The 22,730-nt window shown below is 14.5% G+C and overlaps 3 protein-coding genes across 3 annotated transcripts, besides 33 other annotated features; 1 reads left to right on the top strand and 2 right to left on the bottom strand. All coding sequences in view use genetic code 6, as the record gives it.

Annotated features, from left to right (window-relative positions):
- Positions 1-451: 451 nt before the first annotated feature.
- Positions 452-522: a microsatellite.
- A 2,149-nt stretch (positions 523-2,671) lies between these two features.
- Positions 2,672-2,717: a microsatellite.
- A 2,838-nt stretch (positions 2,718-5,555) lies between these two features.
- Positions 5,556-5,600: a microsatellite.
- Positions 5,588-5,646: a microsatellite.
- A 21-nt stretch (positions 5,647-5,667) lies between these two features.
- Positions 5,668-5,732: a microsatellite.
- Positions 5,682-5,736: a microsatellite.
- Positions 5,737-8,494: 2,758 nt separating this feature from the next.
- Positions 8,495-8,536: a microsatellite.
- A 711-nt stretch (positions 8,537-9,247) lies between these two features.
- Positions 9,248-9,337: a microsatellite.
- Positions 9,338-10,542: 1,205 nt separating this feature from the next.
- Positions 10,543-10,581: a microsatellite.
- Positions 10,545-10,582: a microsatellite.
- A 1,128-nt stretch (positions 10,583-11,710) lies between these two features.
- Positions 11,711-11,788: a microsatellite.
- A 181-nt stretch (positions 11,789-11,969) lies between these two features.
- Positions 11,970-12,029: a microsatellite.
- Positions 11,985-12,041: a microsatellite.
- Positions 11,995-12,041: a microsatellite.
- A 317-nt stretch (positions 12,042-12,358) lies between these two features.
- On the top strand, positions 12,359-13,457 carry IMG5_109080 (protein kinase domain protein; the record flags this gene model as incomplete). Its single annotated transcript, XM_004034897.1, has 2 exons — positions 12,359-12,556; positions 12,641-13,457. Exons 1-2 carry the CDS (start codon positions 12,393-12,395, stop codon positions 13,455-13,457), a joined length of 981 nt encoding a protein of 326 aa, XP_004034945.1. The 5' UTR covers positions 12,359-12,392.
- Positions 13,458-14,096: 639 nt separating this feature from the next.
- Positions 14,097-14,140: a microsatellite.
- Positions 14,099-14,140: a microsatellite.
- Positions 14,135-14,162: a microsatellite.
- A 547-nt stretch (positions 14,163-14,709) lies between these two features.
- Positions 14,710-14,771: a microsatellite.
- Positions 14,772-15,079: 308 nt separating this feature from the next.
- Positions 15,080-15,117: a microsatellite.
- Positions 15,118-16,612: 1,495 nt separating this feature from the next.
- Positions 16,613-16,643: a microsatellite.
- An 80-nt stretch (positions 16,644-16,723) lies between these two features.
- Positions 16,724-16,753: a microsatellite.
- Positions 16,754-17,510: 757 nt separating this feature from the next.
- Positions 17,511-17,576: a microsatellite.
- Positions 17,512-17,571: a microsatellite.
- Positions 17,545-17,582: a microsatellite.
- Positions 17,583-17,749: 167 nt separating this feature from the next.
- Positions 17,750-17,783: a microsatellite.
- A 365-nt stretch (positions 17,784-18,148) lies between these two features.
- Positions 18,149-18,216: a microsatellite.
- Positions 18,169-18,219: a microsatellite.
- An 835-nt stretch (positions 18,220-19,054) lies between these two features.
- On the bottom strand, positions 19,055-21,125 carry IMG5_109070 (ring finger and chy zinc finger domain protein 1; the record flags this gene model as incomplete). Its single annotated transcript, XM_004034896.1, has 3 exons — positions 19,055-19,291; positions 19,340-19,466; positions 20,678-21,125. The coding sequence occupies 3 exons, from the start codon at positions 21,123-21,125 to the stop codon at positions 19,213-19,215; spliced, it is 654 nt and encodes a 217-aa protein (XP_004034944.1). The 3' UTR covers positions 19,055-19,212.
- Positions 19,774-19,806: a microsatellite.
- Positions 19,889-19,958: a microsatellite.
- Positions 20,105-20,181: a microsatellite.
- Positions 20,105-20,194: a microsatellite.
- Positions 20,153-20,214: a microsatellite.
- A 279-nt stretch (positions 21,126-21,404) lies between the features above and the next one.
- On the bottom strand, positions 21,405-22,412 carry IMG5_109060 (hypothetical protein; the record flags this gene model as incomplete). Its single annotated transcript, XM_004034895.1, has 4 exons — positions 21,405-21,562; positions 21,611-21,720; positions 21,765-21,959; positions 22,066-22,412. 4 exons carry the CDS (start codon positions 22,410-22,412, stop codon positions 21,405-21,407), a joined length of 810 nt encoding a protein of 269 aa, XP_004034943.1.
- Positions 22,413-22,632: 220 nt separating this feature from the next.
- Positions 22,633-22,723: a microsatellite.
- Positions 22,724-22,730: the final 7 nt, after the last annotated feature.

Raw genomic sequence — 22,730 nt, 5'->3', positions numbered from 1 at the left:
ATATAAAATTGTAAAGTATCTATATAAATAATGAAAATTTATAAATATATTTTATATTATTTTTTTTATGTATTTTTTTTTTAAAAAAAAAAAATTAAAATAATATTATTTTGATTAAGATAGAGGTAGATAACTTATGTTTTTTTCCGAATTTCGAAATGTATTCAAACTTTAGTTTTAGAAAGTATTTATTATATATTAACGATTAATAAAAATATCAAATTGAAAACATAAATGATTTTTAAATAATATTTCCTTTATTTATACATGAAAATGATAAATAAAAAAATTCACTTGAATAAATGTAGTATATATTATCTATTTAGAGATATTATAGAAAATAAGATTATATTGATGATGATAAATAAATAAAATAAAATAATATATGTAAAAATTAAATATAAGAATTGTTATATCAAAAATGTCAAAAATAAAATAAAAAAGAATCTAATATTAATATTTAAAGAATTAAAATAATAATTATTAAAATTGAAAAATATAAAATTATAAAAATTAATATTTTTAATTATTTGATATTGTATAGAGTAGAAAAAATTCTTATAAAATAAGAGAGATATTATTATAGAAGAAAAATATATATTTAAAAATATTTTTAATAATCTAAAAACTATATAAAAAAAATATTTAATAAATTTAATATGTATTAATCTAAAATTAAAAGAAAATAAAAGGCAATAATTAATAAAATTAATATTAATTAATCAATTGAGCTAAAATTAAATCAAAAATTTAATTAGAATCTATTAATAAAAATATACTCCAAGATATTTCTTTTATTTAAAATCATATATATAGAAGAATTGTAAATATAATTAAAAAATACTTTTTAAAGATATCAATTATTTTAAAAATTGCGATAATAAATTGCTAAATGAATTATTTTATTTTATATAATTATTTAGATCATTAAATAAAAAAAATGATTGAACTTTAAAAAAAAACTTAGAGAATTAAGCTGATATTAACTTTCTGATTAATATTTGTTTGAAAGAATTAAAAATTATTTATAAACTTTAAAATAATCAAGAAGTATTAAAAATATAAAAAAGTAAATAATAAAGTAACTTTTTTGGGATTTTAATTATATTTTGAAAATTAGAAAAAAATAAGGTTTACCTTTGACGTTTATAGTATTAATTTTAAAGATAATAATCAATTTAATTAATATTTAAATTTTTATGTATTTAATTATATATATTATAGGATTAAGTTATATAACTTTTATTTTATTTGTGATAAGAATTTTAATATTTAATTTATTCATAATTAATTATTTTTCATATCAAATAAATATTAATTATTTATTTATATTTTTTTAACTTAAATTAAATATTTTAAATTATAACATTTTTTCAATTAAGACAATATTATAAAATAAATAATTTTCAAAAAAAAAAAAATTTCAAACAAATTAATTACTTATTTATAATAATTCCAAAAAAAAAAAAAAACAATAAATAAATAAATATATATATATATATATATATAATTAAATGTAATAATTTCCATCATCAAAGCAAAATTATCAAATTTCATATTTAATAAAAGAAGAAATTGAAGATCATATAAACACATAAAATTAGGAAAACATCAGCCAAGAAAAAAATATAAAACAATTATCTGAAAGAATATATAAGACGTTAAAATAACATGAAATCGATTAGTTAATATAATAATTAACATTATAAGGTATGGAAGCGTTAAAAAGGAAAGGTCTAAATATGCGTTCGAATAGTTAAACAACGTTTTGCAATTCTTAAATAAAACGAAAGTAAAATAATTCTTAAGGAAAAAGTTAAAATTTAAACAATTCATAAAGTGTCTAAAATGTATTTGAAAGATTACACTAATATAGCTTTATAAAATAGGATAAATAATTATTATTGTAATCTTTATTAAAATAATAAAGGAATTAAAGTCCTCATTATACATCTGAAAATTCTAATTTTATTTTACAATAAAAAATCGAATAAAATTTAATAATTGCAATTGAAGAAGTGAGTAATTAAGAAAAGATTACTTTCTAATAATTGGGAAGAATTTTAACTAAATTAAATATTCTTACTTTAATTTAATATGATGATAAATTTAATCTAGTTAATAAAAGTTGTATTTCTTAAAATGATTTTTTCATTTAAAATTCAAGTTTATCAAAATTTAAAGAAATGTGCTTTCACGAGGTTTTTTGGAAAATTCTGTCTTATAGAAATGAAGAAGATGATTTTATTTCTCTAAATGAAACAATAAATATTCTGCGGGTATTATTAAGTCCTTTAAAATAAAACCAAGTGCAATAAATAGGAAATATTTTGGAAATTAAAGATTTATAAGAATAGGAAGATTATTAAAATGATATTAAGTAATTATTGAATGTTTGGAAAGATATTTCTTTGATTTATTTTTATTCTTAAAGAATAGGTCTTTAGAAAAATAAGTTCCTTAATTAGATTTATTAGGAAAGGGTAGAATAATTCACTTTTTAACCTAAAATCGAAAAAACTTCGTAATTATTAGAGTTGAATTGTACAGCTAATTTTTTAGCTAGAAATCCTATTGAAGGGATAGATTAGGAAGTTTTCGAATAAAAATAAAAAGAATTGGAAGCTTAATTAGGCATATAAAATCATGAAAATTCAAAAGAAGAAAATAGTATTTCATAAAAAAGTATTTTTATTTAAAAAAAAATTATTTTATTTTATTTTTAAAGAATAACGAAATTACTAAAATTAATAATTAGATAGAATAAAGATTTTATATAAAAAGAAAGAATTGCATGATAGAAAAATTGAAGAATAAATAAAAGATAAGGAAATGCAAGAAATGGAATAATGTACGTTTAGACCAATATTAAATTAAAGTAGTTTAAATTAATAAATAAACGAATATTATGAAATTAATATTTTTGAAAGACTCTATAATTAAAAAATAAGTAAATAAGAAAAAAGTTTATTAGAAAATCAAGTTTAGGAATATAAAGAATAGGAATAGCTTTAAAGCTGTACTTTTCATCCTTAAATACATAAAATGAATGGAGAAATTATAAATAATTTAAATTCCGAATAAATAGTAAACGGCTTTTCAAAAACAGTAGATAGAATATAAGGTGGATTTTACAAAGCTAAATTATTAAAATAACAATTATAATAATTTAGTATAGGAGAAAATCTCGAAAAGTTAAAATAACTTAAGAACTAGCCCCCGAAGTTCTGTTATAGATAAAAAAATAATTAAAACAATTTACCTTATACGAAAATTTAAATAAATTTAGGAAAAGGAAAGACAAATATTGTTAAATTATTCTAAAATGAAGATCCGTTGTAAAAAGCAAAAAGCTTTGCTAAAATACATGGGTTAAATAAAGAAATTGAAATTTAATTGTATTAATTTTTTTGTAATTAATTGGATGATTTTAAATATAATTAAAATTTCTAATGAATTTTATTATTACAATTATATATATGTATTATTTTATTTTTTTTATTATATAAAAGATATTTTTTTTGATTTTTTTTTTTATATATTATAAATTATAAAAAATGTTTTCATTTTTTAAAAATAACTTGAATAATGTTTTTAATTAGCATATTTTAATAAATAAATTAGCGAATACATTTTGTCAAAAAAATAAAATATTTATTAAAGATACATTTAATTTGTAAAAAGGATAATCTTTAACTGTATATACAAGTAAAGAAGGAAAATTTTTAAAAATATTTTCTTCTATAACATTTTTAATGGTTGGTATTAATGCATATGGATATTTAACTAGTGATTAACCAGAAGAAAAGGAAAACAACTTGAATTTGCTTTTAATTTTCGGAGTTCCTTTTCTTATTATGTAACTTAAGATTAATAAAACATTAAAAGGATTATATTTAGATTAAAATGGGAAAACTGTTTATTTATAATTTTTTAAAAATGCAGGATTTGGATCTAGTAGTATAAAAATAGAAACTTAAAATATGTTGGGCTTTGGATTTTTCTTACATAAAAATACAAAAATTCCTATTTTTAAATACACTTTTTAAGGAAAAAAAAGAACTGTATTTTTTAAATGGTCATAAGCTTTAGATATAAGTTTACTAAAATAAATTTTTACAAGAAATACTTTTTATTTTGGATAAAATGAAATTAGTTAAAAGGCTTAAAGCAATGCTTATAGGAGAAAATATTAATGAAATGAAAAAAAATAGTAAAAAATATAAATATTTGTAAATGGAAAATATCTTACTTACATATTTATTTATATATAAAAATAATAAATTTTTATTATTTAATTAAATTAAATTGTTTATATTTTTTTATATAATAAACATATATGCGTAAAATTAATAAATAATATTTATTTATTCTACATAATAATATTTTAGTCATTAAATTAAAAAATCAATTAAAATAATTTAATTATCATAAATATGGGATGCTGTTAATCTCTACAAAATACAGATACAAACAATGAAGAAATTAAAAATAGTACATTAAAAATAAATAGCTAAATAGAGAGTGAAAAATAATATAATAGCGAAATAAAATATAGTTCTAGAAAAAACTTAATAGAGAATTAAATTTAATATAAAAATTCTTCGAGAGATAATATAATTTCATAGCGGTCAAAAAAAAGTATTATATATATCGAATAATAAAATTCGAAAACAAGTATTTTTAAAACTAATTAAAACACCTATATAGTAAATAATTTTTTCTTTTTAAATATATAAGTTTTTTTTAAAAAATTAGCAGTAATCATATACTACGAATAAAGAAGATTATTATTAAGAAAATAATTAAAGCTTTGTATAAATATTTAAAAAAATATCTAATAAAGTTATATTATTTTTAGATTATTAAAACCGAGCTATCTTAGAAAAGTGAAGATTTTATATTAGCTGAAAAAGTTATTGATGATATAATATAGTTAATATTTATTTTTTAATTTTAATTTAATTATTTATTTTTTTAATAGAAAAAATAAAAATGAGATTATATTTATTTGATTATCAAAAATGTAAATTAAATATATTAAAAAAATCGCGTTACATATAATTTACTATTTACTAAAGATTTTATAGAATAGAGTATTTTCATATTGAACTCAATTAATTTCTAATTATATTATATAGTGTTTTTTTTATATATATTTCTAGAATATTTTTTTGTTTTTCTTTTTAGTGTGTTAAATTTTGTGTATGAAGAAAAATATTTATAGTTATAAAAATTCTAATTTTAAGTAAAAAATGGAATTTTTTAGTTTATAAATACAAAATATTTAAAATTCTTATTATTTATATTATAAAAATAATAAAAAAAAAAAAATTTTAATAAGAAAAAAAAAAATAAAAAATACCAGAAATTAGAATTTTCAATGATAATTTAAAAAGAAATAAAAAAAAAGATAAATTAAATTAATTATTAAAATAAATAACTAAAATATAATTTTTTTTTATATATTAGAAAGAATTAAAATTTATTAATCAAATATAAAAAAGTATAAATTTTATAAAGATAAAAAATAAGATTGTATTAGTTTTTGTTTTAAAATGATTATTTATATAAAAAAAAATTATTAATTAATATTAAAATAGCAAAAACTATTAATATTTTAAAAGTAATAAACTATAATATTAAGATGAATTAAATAAAAATAAAATATAATATATACAATATATATATATATTTATATATTTATATATTTATATATTTATATATATATAATTTTTTTTTTTATATTAGAATATAAATTTAGCATTTAAATATTGAAATATTATATAAATAATAATTATATTTATTTAATAAAAGTATTAAAAAATATTTAAAAATATATTTAACATATATATTTATTATATAAATATATTAAATTAATATAATTTTTTATAAAATATAGATAATTTATATTTAAATATAATAACTAAAAAGTATTTAATTTAAATTCATATAAATTAAAAAAAATTAATATTTTATTTTTTTCTTTTTAGATTTAATAATTATAATTACAGATTATTTTAATAATATAATAATAATAATTTTTTAATTTTTAATTTATAAGTAATTTTATTAAATAACAATACTAGCAGAATGGGAAATATCGTGATAAAATAAAAGAATACAAGTGAAAGGATTATTTAAATTTAAAATTTAGATGATATAAATTAATAAATCTATAAGTTTAACGAATTATTATAGTAAAATATTAAAAAAAATGAAAATAAATAAATATTTTTATTGCAAATAGTTAAATATATATCTCAAGAAATGAAAAGTCAAAATCATGTTTAAATTTTTTACTTTAATTTGATGAATTATAAAAAAATGATAAAAATTTTATTAAAAAGATCTTCTTTAAAAATAATTTTCTTAATTAAAATATAAATGTTAATATTGTAAAAATTAAGCATTTTTATTATTTGCAAAAAACTATATTTTTTTAAAAATAAAAATAATAGTTAATAAATGAAGATATTCATAAATTTAATTTATCTGTTTAAGAAATATTTAATTTAGTTGAACTAATATAACAATATAATGCATCATTGAATGATATCTAATAAAATGATTAAGTTTTAATTTCAAACGATGATAATTAATAAAATATTATTAAATAAACAAAAACAGATAATGATGAAGATTTAAATTTATGCACTTTATGTATGTAAAACAATATATAAATAGCTTTACCTTGTTTTGTAAAAAAAAAATTATTTATTTTCTTTGAAAACAAAATAAAAAAAAAGCATGGGTTTTGTGAAAAATGTTGCTAATAATGGATTTTTGAGAAAAATAAGAAAAATTGTCCAATGTGTAGACAAGAAGTAGAAGAAAACGAAGAAAAATTTAACAGGAAAGTAATAAATATTGAGAGTGATATAAATATTATAAATAAGGATTTAAAAGAATAGATTTAAAATATAATTAAACAAAAAAATTAAAATATTAAGTTTTTAGATTGATATAAGAAAAAAAATACATATATATAAAATTAGATTTATTAAATAATAAATGAATTAATTGTTTCTATATAAATTATATTTATTTTTTTTTAAGAAAAAAAAAAAAAATCCTTTTTTTAATTGTTTGTTAAATAAATATTTAACCGATTCTTATTTTTGATATATAATAAATTAAAAAAAAAAAAAAAATTAAAATATATTTTGAACTAAAAAATCTTCTATTTTTTATATATTTATAACTCATTATTTATACAAATTGTTTGATAAATCATATTAAATAATAAAGACTTTTTGTAAAATTTCAGATTAATTTTAAAAATTTCTAAATCTAAAGTTTTAAAAATTATTCTATTAAAAGTTTATCTGTTAATCTTCTTATAATTATTCTATTTATTAAAGCATTTAATTTTAAAATTTATTAAACCCGTTTCCATTATCATTATTATATGTATTAAATTCTTCAAAAGAATTACATAAACTAGAGTTTTCACTATCTGAATTTAGATTATTATTAATAGAGTAGTTTGTATAATTTGAAATAATATCAAAGTTATTTCTTTATTCATCTTTTTATTATTATTAAATATTTTTTTATTTTTTTAAGAATTATTATGATTATTTAGCTTAATTTTTTTCTTTTTTATTAATTAAAATTATTAATAATATTACTATGTTTAATATTACTATTGCTAATATTTTAATTTATAGAATTTTTATCTTTATTTTATTTTAATATATATTCAATTACTTTTTCTATTTATTAATGATTATTTATATCCAAATGTTTTCCTTATTCTTCTAATATTTTATCAAAGCGAACATTTAAATTATCTAACTTCTTTTTCATACAAGAATTCCAGTGATTTTTTATAGTATTATCAGTTCTTCCTGGCAATTCTAAAGATATTTCTTTCCATTTATTCCCTCTTAATTTATGACTCAAATATAGTATCCATTCTTCATCTTCTTTCCAAGGTTATTTATTTATTTCAGGATTTAAATGATTATGCCATCGTTCTCTACATTATTTTCCGATTCTTCCAGGTATATGTTTTGCTATAAATCCCCAATTAAATGGTCCATATTATTTCACTAAATTCAATATTGTCTAATTTTCATATTCTGTCCAAGGAATTTTTTAGCTTTACTTTGTTGTTTTAACATGAAACTCTCGGTTTCAGTTGAGTTTGTATTAAAGTCTCTACTATTTTAGCATTTAGTTAAAAAATTTTGTTATTATTTCATTTTTTTATCTATAATTTAAATTAAAATCTGTTAATTATTAATATTTATTATTTATTCAAAATATTAATTATTTGTTAATTTTTTTGTTTTGTTTTGTTTTTTTTTTTAATAATATTTATTTTGAAAATCTATATAAATATACTATTATAAAGAGAAAAAATTAAAATAAAATAAAACCTTAGAAAAATTAAAAATAAATTAAATAGATAAAACACACATAAAAAAAGAAAACGAAATAAATATAAAGTAAATAAATTTCAAAAGATGAATTGCATATTTTGTCCATAAAAAAACTAATAAAATAAAAAATTTAATATAAAATAAAATATAAATAAAGCATTATTTTCAAAATATAGTGCCTCATAGAATTATTATTATACAAAATTAATTAACGACTAAATATTCAATATAAAAACTTCGACAACAATAAAGTTTAAATATTTAGATTAAAATTATGAAAACGAACAATTTCTTAAAAGATTTTATTGTTAAAAAGAATATAAAGGCAAAATATAAATGCTCGTAGAATATTATAAGTATCACAAAGATATTTCTCGCTTATTTATGCTCCCAATAACAAAAACATTAAACAAATTTCATGATAAGAAGAGAAAATTAGATTATATAAGAATAACCAATTTATTAAATATACCTTAAAAACAAACAAAAAATAAATAATAAAATATAGAATAAACAATTTAAGAAAAATATCTAGCCCCTTTAGACGAAATCGATGATACTAGAACTGTTTTTAGTAATACGATACAAGATATAAACTATAAATTAAATGATGTATTTATTAACGGATAAAACTATTATTAATAATCTTATTTTGTTGATATAGATAATAACTCTAGTCTTGAAAATTTAAATAAATTTTTAAATTATATGAAAGTTTAGTAAGAAAATTAAATAGAATAATAAAATAAATTAGTGATGTATTAAAGTTAAGATAATAATAATATTTTGTCAAACAACTAAGTCTTTTAATAATTTTATAATTAGAATAACACTTAAAAATATAAACAAGTTAAAATATAAAATAATAATGATAATGATAATAATAAAAATAATAATAATAATAATAAAAATAATAATAATAATAATAATAATAATAATAATATAATGTATAAATCGTTAAAATAAATAAAAATTAAAAAAATATTGAAAATATAAAAAATCATCATTGTTAAAATTAAAATTTAATAACCGAATTAATTTAATCTTAAAGAAATACTAAAAATAATTCGTAAGAAAGAAATTTTAATAATTATTTACAATAAAAAGCTACTTCTATTATTTAAAATAAAAATATTTAATTAAGTTAAAAAGAAAACTTAGTAATTTAATAATAATAATAATAATAATATTATAGCAAATAATAAGGCTAACAATAATAAAGTGCATAAATCTTAAATAATTAAAATTAATATGTATATCATTAAAATAATCATAATATTAAATAAAATATAAATAGAAATGATAACTTATTAATTATAAACAAATAAAATGAATTTCTATAAAGACAGGCTTCTTAAATACTTAATTAAAAGTCTATAAATGAAATGTATGATTTTATTAAAATTTCAAATACAGAAAGAGTAGCTAATTAATAGTATGGCATTAATCTTTAAAAAAATATAGATGAATTTAAAAAAAAATTCTTTTTAGAAAAGTAAAATAAAATAATATAAAAGGCAATTAATAATAATAATGATAAAATGTAATAAAATAAAACATATATTTAAAAAAATAAAGGTATTAATGATATAAAACATATAGAAAAATACAAAGTAGATATTAAATAATCATAATAATTTAAATCTCCTTAATAATAATGCTTTAAAAGTGCAAGTAATTAATTTTAAGATATTAACAAGATAAGGAATAATAGCAATATTATTAATTATGATTAAAAAAATTATGGGTTATTAACTCATTCTAGTATTTAAACTAGATAAAATAGTCTAACTAAAAATAATTTTACGCCTTAATAATAAAGCTTACAATTAATAAATGTACTTTAATAATCCGAATAAAACTTTGATTTAAAGAGAAATAATAATTAATTAAATTCTAACGATAATAGTGTAAGTAAATATATGATATAAATGAAATATAAAAATGCTATTTAAAATAGTATTTTAATTAAATAAAAAAACTTAGAAAATAAGAAATAAGTAAAATCTTTATAAAAAAAGAATAAAATATTAGTAAAATACAAATCAAAAATATAATAATTATTATATTTTATTTTTAAGTAAAAAAGAATGATATTTATGATTTATACGTTGAAAATTAAAAATTAATAAGTAAAGACAATATGAATTCTTAATTTTAAAATAATATTTTAAAATAATTCTAAAATAATAAAAATAAATAACCATTAAATTCTGAAAGAAACATATTATAAAAAGATGCTTTTGTAAAAAGTATTAACCATAATAGAATAAGTTCTTTAAATAATTTAGTTTATAGTAATAATTAGTAATTTAATATAAAAAAAATTCTTTATTTTATATACAATTTTTCTTAAATAGATTATAATTAAATTAACAAATTGATTATATTTAATAATATAAGGTAAATCATGATTACTAAAAAAATAGACGAGTGAAATAAACAGTAATTAACATATAAAAACTGAATATGACAATTTCTTATAAAGGAATAATTACTCTTAACATATGAATGTTAAAAATAATTAAAATTATTAAAATTAGAATCTTTAAAATATTAAAAACAATATTCAAAATAAATTATATATTTAGGAAAATATAAAAATTATAAGTCCAAACTATAGTTAATAATATTTTATAAACTAAAGTAATAATAATTTCACAAGAAATGAAAATAATAGCTAGTACACATTCAAAAATAGTCCATTAAAAAATATTTATTTAAATAATCCATAATTAATTTAAAATTCATATAATTAATTATATTAAGTATAAATATGAGACAAAAAAAAATTTTTATAAACTATTAAAAAATATATCTGATATGTATTATTTTTATTTATATTTATATCTCTATTTTATATATTATTTTTTTTGAAAAATATTTATTTAATAAACATTTTAAGAATAAAAATTTATAAATTTAAAATAAAAAATTATGACATGTTATTATTAATATATAAAATATAAAAAAAATATATTTAATAAACAATTTTTACAAAACTATCAAATAATGAATAAATATATTAATAAATAATCTTATTAATTAAATAAGAAATAAATAATACATATCTAAAAATAAAAAAAGTTTATATAATTAAAAAAACAAAAATAAAAAAGAAGAAAAGATATATTTGCTTAAGTATTTTAGGTTAAATTGAAATTGTATGATAAATAAATGAAAATAAGGAATTAATTATTTTCAATTTTATAAAGATTTTTTTGCAATTTTTAATGGAAAAGTAGGGATATAATATTATATATTTTCATATATTTTAGATTAATAACATTAAATTAAATATTAAATTATTATACAAAAAAAAAAAAAAATATCTTTAAAAAAATATCAAAAAAAAATAATTATAATATAATAAAAAAAATTATATTTAAAAATATAATGTTTAATATTAGTAATAATATGATATATATTATATCAAATAAAATTTAATAATATGAATAAAAGATAAATTAAATACAGAAAAATTTTAAAAATATAATATATAATTATTTCATATGAAAATATAATAAAAAAAAAATAGACAATATAAAATTTTTATTTATGGATATAGTTAATCGCGCAATATATAAATATAAATATATATATATATATATATATATTTATATATTTATATATTTATATTTTTTTATTTATTTAAAAATTATTATAAAATTTTTAAATTATTTTATTTATTAAAAACTATATATCTCTTTTTTTGTAATAATTATTTATAAAATTAATTAATATAATATTTTTTATTAAATGTTATAAATAATTTTTTTTTTTTTTTAAATAAAATAATAAAAATTATCAATAAAATTAAATTTAAATACAAATGATTATTAAAAGTTATTAAAAAGTATAATTTTTATTTAATTTCATAAAATAAAATGAGTAAAAAATAAATATATAGAACAATAAAGGAATTAGGAAGAGGCTCATATGGAGTTGTATATAAAGTTTAAAACATAGAAAATTAATTAGAATATGTAATGAAAAAAATTGATGTAAAGGAAATGTCTCTTAAAAATAAAAAGTAAGTATTAAAAGAACCTTAAATCTTATAAAAACTTAAACACCCAAATATAATTAAATATATTGATTCTTTTATTGAATCTCATTATTTATATATAATTATGGAATATGCAGAAGGAGGGGATCTTTAAAAAGTTTTATATTAATAATTTTTATAATATTTATTACTTATTTAAATTTAATATAAAATATATATAACTTTAGTTAATAAAAAATAGGAGATTACACAAATTGTATTTTTAAGAAAATTAAATTTGGAAATATGCATACGATTTAATAAAAGCAGTTTAATATTTGCATTAAAAAAATATAATTCATAGAGACATTAAAACTCTAAATATATTTCTTACAAAAGATAATCTAATAAAAGTAATTTTTTATTTTGTCTTTAAATAAATTTTATATAAACATATAAGTTAGGTGATTTAGGAGTATCGAAAATCGTATAAACAGAATAAGCTATATAGTGTTCAAGAGTAGGAACTCCTTTATATTTGTCACCTGAATAAATTTAATAATAGCCATATGATTATAAAGTAATTCTTATTTGTTAAATAATTATTATTTTAAACTATATTAAAGATAGATATTTGGGCAATAGGAGTGGCTTTGTATCATGTTTCTTGTTTCGAAACTCCTTTTTCTGGGGATAATTTGATTGCTTTAGGTTATAATATTGTTAATAATTAACCTAAACCTTTACCTAATATATATTCATAAGAATTAAGTAATTTTATTGGAAAAATAATTGAAAAAGATCCTTTGAAAAGGCCAAGTGCATAATAACTGGTTGAATATTTGGAAAAAAATGTACAATTTTTAAAAGACTAAAATAAAATTCAGCATTTAGTTGGAAAAAATGATATAAAAATAGAGGAAAATTAATTAAGTAATAACGATTTAAAAAATAAGGAAAAATTAGACAAAAGCATTGAAAAAAATGACGAAAAAATCTAACTTAAAAATGAAATTTCAAATTAATTAAAAAGCCAAAGCGAAAATAATAAAAAAATAAAAAAAAGTTTATTCAAGTGAAAAAAAAATAACTTAAAAATAAGATTTAGATAATAGTTAAATTTCCAGTAAAATATAATATTATGAAATAAGTAGAAAAAAGTTGGAGTTATTTTAATAATTTAATTAAGTTGGATAGTAAGATGAAATAATAAAAAATAATAATCTAAAAGATGTAAATAATAATACTATTTCTTAAAGTGTTAACGAAATTTAAATGAATAATAATATTATTTAAAAATCTTTTTAAAATTAAACATTAGTTTAAGAATTAAGTATATTAAAAAATACATAAAAGGAACAAACATAAATCAAAGAAAAAGAATATCCATAAATAAAATAAAAAGAAGAAACGTAATAGCAATAATATGAATAAAATTATAATCAAAGTATAATAAATTTATAATAATAATAAAAAATAGAATTTTAAGTTGAAAACTTTATATAAATTTAACAAAACTAAATAGAATAGTAGAAACAATAATAATAATATATAAAGCCACAAAATCCTTTAACAGCATATTTTGATATTAATAAATGTTTAAATAATAACAATAAATATAGAGATAATTTTTAAAATATTAAAAAAAGGCCATTTTCAGCATATTTAAGGCAAAGCTTATTAAAAAAAGATTTAATTTAATAAAATTATATAAGTATAGAAAAATAAAATGAGAAAAATTAAAATGAAAATAATATAAAATAATTAAATTAAAATAATTAAATAAATGTTTAATAATAAGAAAAAAATAATGAATAAAACGGTAATAAAGAAAAGGATAATAAATTTATTATAAGTAGATCTTAACTTAATATTAATTAATAACATAGACCTATATCAGCTTTTGTTTTGAAAAAAAATTAGATCTAAGTAAATAAAGTTAAAATTCATTTAAAAATAATATTATTAACTTTAGTATTTAATAAAATGCATTTAATAACCCTTTTTAGAAAAATATTTAAAATATCAGTAATTAATTTAAAAACAAAAGTGCATAAGAATAAAATAGTAAAATTAATTTAGATTAATTCTTCTTTAAAATTGATAATGATAAAATATAACAAAGATAAAATTAAAAATACAATAACTATATATAAAGAAATGAATTTAATATAAATAAAATTAATTAAAGTAATAATTCATAAGAATAGAATACGATTTTTTAATAAAAAAAATAATAAAAATTTAATAATATTAATCTGAAAAATTCAATAAAAAATAAATTATTCTAAAATAAATATAATATACAAGATTTTTGTGTTTGATATAATTAATATAAATATAAATATAAATATAAATATAAATATAAATATAATATAAATATAAATATAAATTTATTATTAAAAAATTTTTCTTATTATATTATTATATAAAAAAATTTTATTTTAATAAAAAAATTTACTAATTTTTCTTAAATAAATTTTATATTAATATATATAATTATATATAATTTGCATTTTTTATAAGTTTTTTTTCATTAAATATATTTAGAGTTTTAAAAATATTATCATATTTCTTCTTTAACTTATTTTTCATAAAGATGTTACCATTTCTTTTGTATTTCTTACATACTTTTAGTTAAAAATTCTAATCTTTTATTCATTTTATTTTGTTCCTTATCTGTAATCCCACTTTTTCATTATTTTTTTATTTTACAAATTTTTTTATTTATTTTTAAATACTTTTATTATGAATTTTACATCTTTAAACTTATTTCTTCTACTTCATTCTTTATTTTTTTCATTTACGAATAATCATCTTCTAATTATTATTACATTTAAAGAATTTATTCTTAATCTAATTATTCGTTATTTATACCATCAACTATTATAATAGACAATGCTATTAAAAATACTACTTAAAGTCTTTTTTTTACAAATTTTAGGAAAATAAATTTTAAAAAAAAATTACAAAAATGATTTCATTATTTTTAAATAAATCAATAATATTTATAATTTTATTATAATTTATAATAAAGTTATATTAATAAATAAATAATTAAATAATAAAAATAAAATTTAATTCATTATAAAAAATTATAAAATTCTTATATTTAATCTACTAATATACGTTCATTTATTAAAATATTTTTAATTTAAAACAATTTTATTAAAATCTTATTAATCTTTATTATATTTAATTTAATTATCTGATTAAGGTTTATATTGCCTTTAAGCATTATAATTATAACCTTGTCTATTAATAATATTTTAAATTAGCTAATCTTATTCAATAGTATAAGTATTTCTTTTCTCATTTTAAACATCTTTTTCTTTTTTTCTTTAAGAATTCTTTAAACTAAATTGTCTATATCATTGTCATTTTAATATTTAAAATTATTAGTTTTTTCTTAATTTTCTGTTTAGAATTATGTTTATTAATATACTGGAAGATTTCCTTATTTTATTTGATTATTATAAAAACTATTTTTATATTTAATGTAATCTATTTAATTGACAATATTTATATTGTTTTTATCTTCTTTAAGTATATTTTATTGATTTTATTAAAAATTTAAGTTTTCTATTATTTTTACTTAATTGTTTTCTTTATTTTTTTTGAATAAATTGAATAATCTCTTATTGAATCTTATCTTTTATTTAAAAAGTAAATATTTTATTAGTTTTAGCCTATAAAAGATTCACTTTAGTTAGTCTTTTCATTAATAAGTTATATATTTAGACTGTTTTTGTTAAATATTTAAATTTATTCTTATATTATATTTAAAAGTTCGACTCTTTTATTTTCAAATGATTATTTTAAGTTTTAGATTGTACATACTTCATTTAAATTATTCAAATATTTTATTTAATTTATTTTAACTCTTTTTGTTTAGAATTCATTCTCGTTTTATGAATCTTTCTAAAAATTAAAATCTATATCCGGGTTTGTATTAGAATCAGTTGTTTCTTCTATTTTTAAACTACAAGAATGCTTAAAAATGTTTTTATTTTCTTGCATTATTATTAAATTACTTGCATATTCGAAGATTTGAAATATTTAGATATCTTTTTAGTCCAGAGTTTGCTTGAATTAGTTCCACTCTTTTTAAATTAAATCCTTTTGATCAGTAATTACACATAAAACCTTTTCGAAAAATAATTTAAATGATTCTATTAGTAATAATTAGTTATTTAAATCAAAAAATTTAGACATATTTTTATAAAAATGTTTTTTTAAATATTATAATTTAAATTTTATAATTTTTCTTTTTTTTGTTATAAAATAAAAATAAATTATTTTAATTTTTATTTAAATTTCATTTTAGTATAAAAAGTTATTTTAATATTTTTTTTTTTTCTATTTCTTTTTTTTTAACAAAATTAATTTTTATCATATTCTTTTTCTTATCTATATAACTTTTTTAATTAAATTAATTTAAAAGTTTCAGAAAATAATATAAATTTTACTAATATAATTGTAATTTTTTAATGTCGTTAAAAAAATAAATAAGTAAATTAATTTTATTTTTTTATATATATATTTAAAAATTTTTCTTTATATTATTTTATATGGTATTTTTATATAATTATATCATTTTTCTTCTACTTTATTTTTTATTTATTACTAAATATTATTTATTTCTTATTATAATTTTAAAATTTCATTATCTTTATGATCATTAATTTTTTTAACTATAATAAAATAAAATAAAAAATGAAATATATGTTTTACATTTAAATATTTATTAATCTTTATCTTCGATTACTTTTTTTAATTTATCAACTTTTTCTATATCGAATTTATCTGTATTATAGTTATTTTAAATGTTTTATTTTTCATTAAAATCATCTTCTAAAGAATTAAAAATTTAAGGATTTTCATTTATTGTTAACATAAAAAGATTATTTTAATATTAATTTTATAATTAGATAATTTTTTGATTTTATAAATTAATTTTTTACTCATATTAATTTATTTTTTTATCATATGTATTTTATATTATTTTTAGAGACTTTTCCATTTAAACATTTTATTTCTAAAAATTTAATTCAAAATTTTAACATTATTAAATAAGAATTTTATTTTTATTTATTTATTATTCTAATTCTTTTTTTTTTTAATTTAACTATTTTTAATTTTAATCATAATTTAATTTTAATTATAATTTAATTTTTATTTATTTAAATTTTATTTTATTTAAAATAAAAAAAAAAATTACTTCGTTTTATAACATTTTATATTCTTATTCTTATTATATAATTATTCCTTATATCTTTTCTTGTTTCTTTTTCTACTATTCAGTTTCTAATTAATTTTATCGGTTTATTATTTATTCGTTTTATATTTAAAGCATTTAAACCTTAGAAAAATATTATTTTTAATATATATTTTTTTAACTATATTTACTTATTCTGTACTATTATAATCAGTTATAAAATTATAATTTTATTCAGTTCTTATTTTTTATTATGTATTGTTATTAGGTAAATAAATTTATTATGTATTAATTCAATTTATTTTATAAACTTATCCCTTTATTTTTGTAAAATCTTTATCAAGTTTTAAATTTAATTCATTTATTTTATTCATTACTTCATTTTTGCGGCTATAATATTATATTTAATCGATTGTTTTTTAAGCTTTAAAAAATAAATTTTATTAAGGATTATTATCCTTAATATTATAACTTTATGATAACTAATTTGGCTAAGAATACATTTTTTTAATAATATCTCCTTAAAAATTATTATTAGCTGTTTTTAGATTAATATAAATATAAATATAAAAATAAATATATATAATATATATATATATATATATTATAAATATATATATTATCATTTATTGATATTATCTTTTCTACTTTTGTTTTTTATTGTACTAAAAAAATCTTTTTCATAACTTTTTAATTTTTAATAATCATACATTTTTAAAGTATTTTTTAAATGCGAATTTAAAATTTTTTTTTTTTCTTTTGTTTCTATTAATATGTTTAATATTTTATTTGTATATTTATATTTTAATTGATAATACCTGACTATGTATTTAAAGTTTTATATGATTTTATATAATCTAAATTTTTTTAATACATTTTTATTTTTATTAATTAATAAATAAAAGAAAAATATATTTTCTTGTTAATTATTCACAAAAAAAAAATGAATTAATTTTTTATATTTAAAAAATAAACATTAATAAATAGTATATTATAATAAAATAAATAAATTCTTAAGCGTTTAATTTATTATATTTAATTATTTAGTTATGTTTTAATCTATATTTGGATTTACTTAAGTGCAAAATTTAATGATTTTTCCATTATATCAGTTTTGCATGTTCTCGTAAATTTGCACATATTATAAACCAATTTTTTTTTTATATATATTCTGAAAAAAAAATTATCTATAAAGCTCTTGGTTATTCAAAATCAATATTTTGAAACAAAAACTTATCTTTATGAATCAATGTATTGGTAAAAGTGATAAAGCTTTTAATATATATTTTTAAAGAAAATCGGTATGAAAATTAGGATCATAATTCATTGGAGAACTCCCATTTTCCTTTTACATTCATAAGTTTATCTATAAAATATTTTAAACTCAAATCAAAGAACAATTAATTGGAATCTAATCAAAATTTTGTCCCAATCTAGTAAGAAAAATTTCTCGTTTCATCATTAGTAAGTTTGATATTTATTTAAAACAAAAGAACAATTTTTGTAAAAGTATAGTGTCTATAAAACCATATTTTAGTATTATTGGGCCTATAATATCTATAGTTGTTCATCTTTTTCCAAAATTAGTTACAAATTAGTATTTAAAAAAGAATAATTCACCATTTATTGTTTATGCATCTAAATTCATGAGCGTTAAAACCATTTAAATATCTATATTTATCAAAATTCCTCTTTCTAAAAATAAAAAAATATATTTTGTATACTTTGAAGAAAAAAGCTTACTCAAGACATATTAAGATCTCTAACATTAGTTTAGTATCTTTTTAATAGATATACTGCATATGGGAATTTCTTAAATCTTTAATAAAGAGCTAAGGGGTATTATTATATACTATGTTACATATAACCTCTAATATGTATATTTTTAAAGAAATTCAAGTAAAATAACAGTATATATATAATCATGATTCTAATAAATTAGTAAATTAAAGAAAAAAAAAATGATTTATATAGTACATATTAATTTAAGAATTTAAACATAATATATTTTGCAAGTTTAAATGTAAATTTTAGGTATAAGATATAACTGTTATTTTAATGGGCAAAAATAAATGATAAATTACTAAAGAAATAATAATTATTCGAAAAGAGATATTAGATATAATTAAATAATATTTAAGTGATTTAATATTATAGGATACAATTAAAGAATAGATTTTTAATATTAATTTATTTTAATTTTAAATTTAAAATTTATATAATATTTAAATATTTATAAAAAAAATAAGTAAATAATGTAAATGAGTAAATAAATTAAATATTTTTTAATTTTATATATATATATATATATATATATATTTTTTTTTATATATTTATTATATATTTATATGTATTTATATATTTATTAAATTTGTTTTTTATTTTTATTTTTCAATTTTTTTTTTTTAAATTTACATAATTTTTTATATATTAATATAATTGAGTTACTTTTATTTATTATTTTTATTTTATAATGATTTTTTAATATTTAATTTTATAATTATTTCTTTTTATTATATATATCTTTTAATTTTAACATATATAATTTATTAATATTATTTTATTTCTAAAATATATATTTTATTTAAATATATATTTATAAATAAATTATAAATTTTTATCAAAAAATAAAAAATTGTTTTAATGATAAAAATGATTCAAATAGTTTTAAAAAAAGACACATATAAAAAAATTATAATATTAATAATATTTAAATATTATATAAATAAAAAAATCAAATTTCTTATGTATTATAACATCCACAATGTATACATTTTATTGCAATAATATTAAAATCAGTATTAAGTGATTTTTTTAGACATTGATTACATAATATATTAGTTTTTTTATCTTTTAATTATTTTTTTAATTAATCCTCCATTTTTTCATATATTTCTTTTATATAATTATCTATATATTCTATTTCTTCCTTTGTTTATTATGATATGCATACATTACAAACTGGACAATTATTTTTTTTGGACGAATGAAGGTATTATGAAAGACAATGCACGTGAATAAAATGCGCACAATTATTCAATTATTAAAATGATTTAACTGAATTCTTCAAATTTTCCATACAAACAGGACAAGTAGAATCAGAGCCATCCTAAGTACATTTATGTGTATCTAAAATAGCCTTAGGGAGGCACACATTGCATTTTTGGCAGTGAAAATTGTCTTCTTTTATTCCTATGCGGCACATTTTGCAAAATTCGCAATGATATATATTCTTCTTAGGATCGCTATCAAAAAATTTACAATTATCACAGTAATATTTGCCAAGTACGTGTTAGCAGTTTTCACATATTTATTGCGGTTTTTATTCAAATTTACACTTATTGCATCTCACTAAGGATATATTGTGTCTGTCCATTACTTCAACTAAGCAACCTGGTCCTTTAGGGCCGTTGTATAACTCATTATGGCATAAACGACAACCGTACCAGAGTTTACAACATGGAGATTGGATTGAACAGCCACGTAAATAATGTTTACATGGACGATTTTCATTGTATTCAATATCCATTTTGATTTTTTATTTTTTTTTTTATTATTAAAGAAATTATTATTATTTTTATATTAGATTTATAATTTTCTATTTTCTATATTTTTCCTTTTTTATTTTTACTGAAAATTATTTTGTTTTAAATATTTTTTATAAAAATTAATAAATATTTAAAAAATGTAATTATAATAAAAATATTCCAAATAAATTTAAACTTTATAATATGAATGTTTTACTCTAAATATAACTTTTATAAATAAATTTAGTATTTTTTATAAAATAGATTCTTTAATTAATAAATCAAAGGATTTAAATAAATTCAGTAATTTTAGTTTCACTAATTCCTAATTTAAAAAGCTAAGTTCTTAATTAAATCATTAATTATTCCTATAATTCACCAAAATTAAATACATTTTGATTATCTTCTACTTAATTTACCCAAGGTAAAAAAATATTATCTATATATATTATATTTTATAAATTTATAAATAAGAAATAATAGTTACCTTTATTATCCATATAATTTTTTAAACTAATAAGTTTTCCTAAAATAACTCCGGCATCAAAAAGATCTTATTAAAACTATTAATCTTTATGAATAATTATTCCTAAACACCTATTTTTTTTTTATTTTATTTTATAAATAAAATAGTAAAAAACTTCAAAGAATAAGATATTAAGGACGTGTCTCTTAAAATTATCATTTAATGAATTTCGTTTGCATAAACTTTTTATTTTTCAATCATTTTTTAATTTAATTTTTCTTATATAATCATTCCCTTACTTATATTTTCTTCTATTAATGAAAAATATTTTGGTATTTCTAAATATCCTAACCTTGAACTTAAATAAGACCTTTATTATATAAATTAAAAAACCTTACAAAAAGTATTTCTCAAAAATATTATTTTTTTAAAATAAATTGCATTAATAATAAATATATAGTATATATATTATTTACGCTTTAACATGGAAAAAATCGCCTGAAAGTATAAGTTTTTTATTACTCAAAACTTTTTACAAAAATAATCTTAGAATGAAATTTTAATAACTTAACATATTAGTAAAATCTTATTCAAATATTTTATTTTATTTTTTTTATAAAAAAAGAATAACTTGATAATGAAGAGTGAAGATAAACAGCTAAATTAATATTTTCAGTACATACAGCTAAGTCTATTAATTTTTAACTATATTATATATCTTATTAGTTTGTTATTAACTTTGATAATTAAATTATTATTGCTGCATATTAGAACTTTTAAGGATATCTTAATATACTATATAATAACCTTAGTGGACGTGCATTTATTGGTATCTTTGAGTTTAAAATTATATTTTAAAGATTGTAATTAATAAAATTATATATATATTTATTTTATTACTTAAGAAATAAGCTTTTATTAAATTTATTTAATTTCAATAGAATTTTTTTAAGGATAAAATCTCTTTATTTAATAATGTTTTAGTTTTTTTTTTAATTTTTTTACTAATTTTGAAATAATCTTAAACATATTTTCTTTTTACTATATAATTTATATTTATTTTATATATATATATATATAAATATAATTTTATTTCTTTTTAATATTATTAAAATATAATTTATTTACTTTTATTATTAAG

This window comes from Ichthyophthirius multifiliis (genome assembly GCF_000220395.1).
Source record: "Ichthyophthirius multifiliis unplaced genomic scaffold scaff_1120509250895, whole genome shotgun sequence".
Classification (NCBI taxonomy): domain Eukaryota; phylum Ciliophora; class Oligohymenophorea; order Hymenostomatida; genus Ichthyophthirius; species Ichthyophthirius multifiliis.
This window is presented reverse-complemented; position numbering and strand designations above follow the sequence as displayed.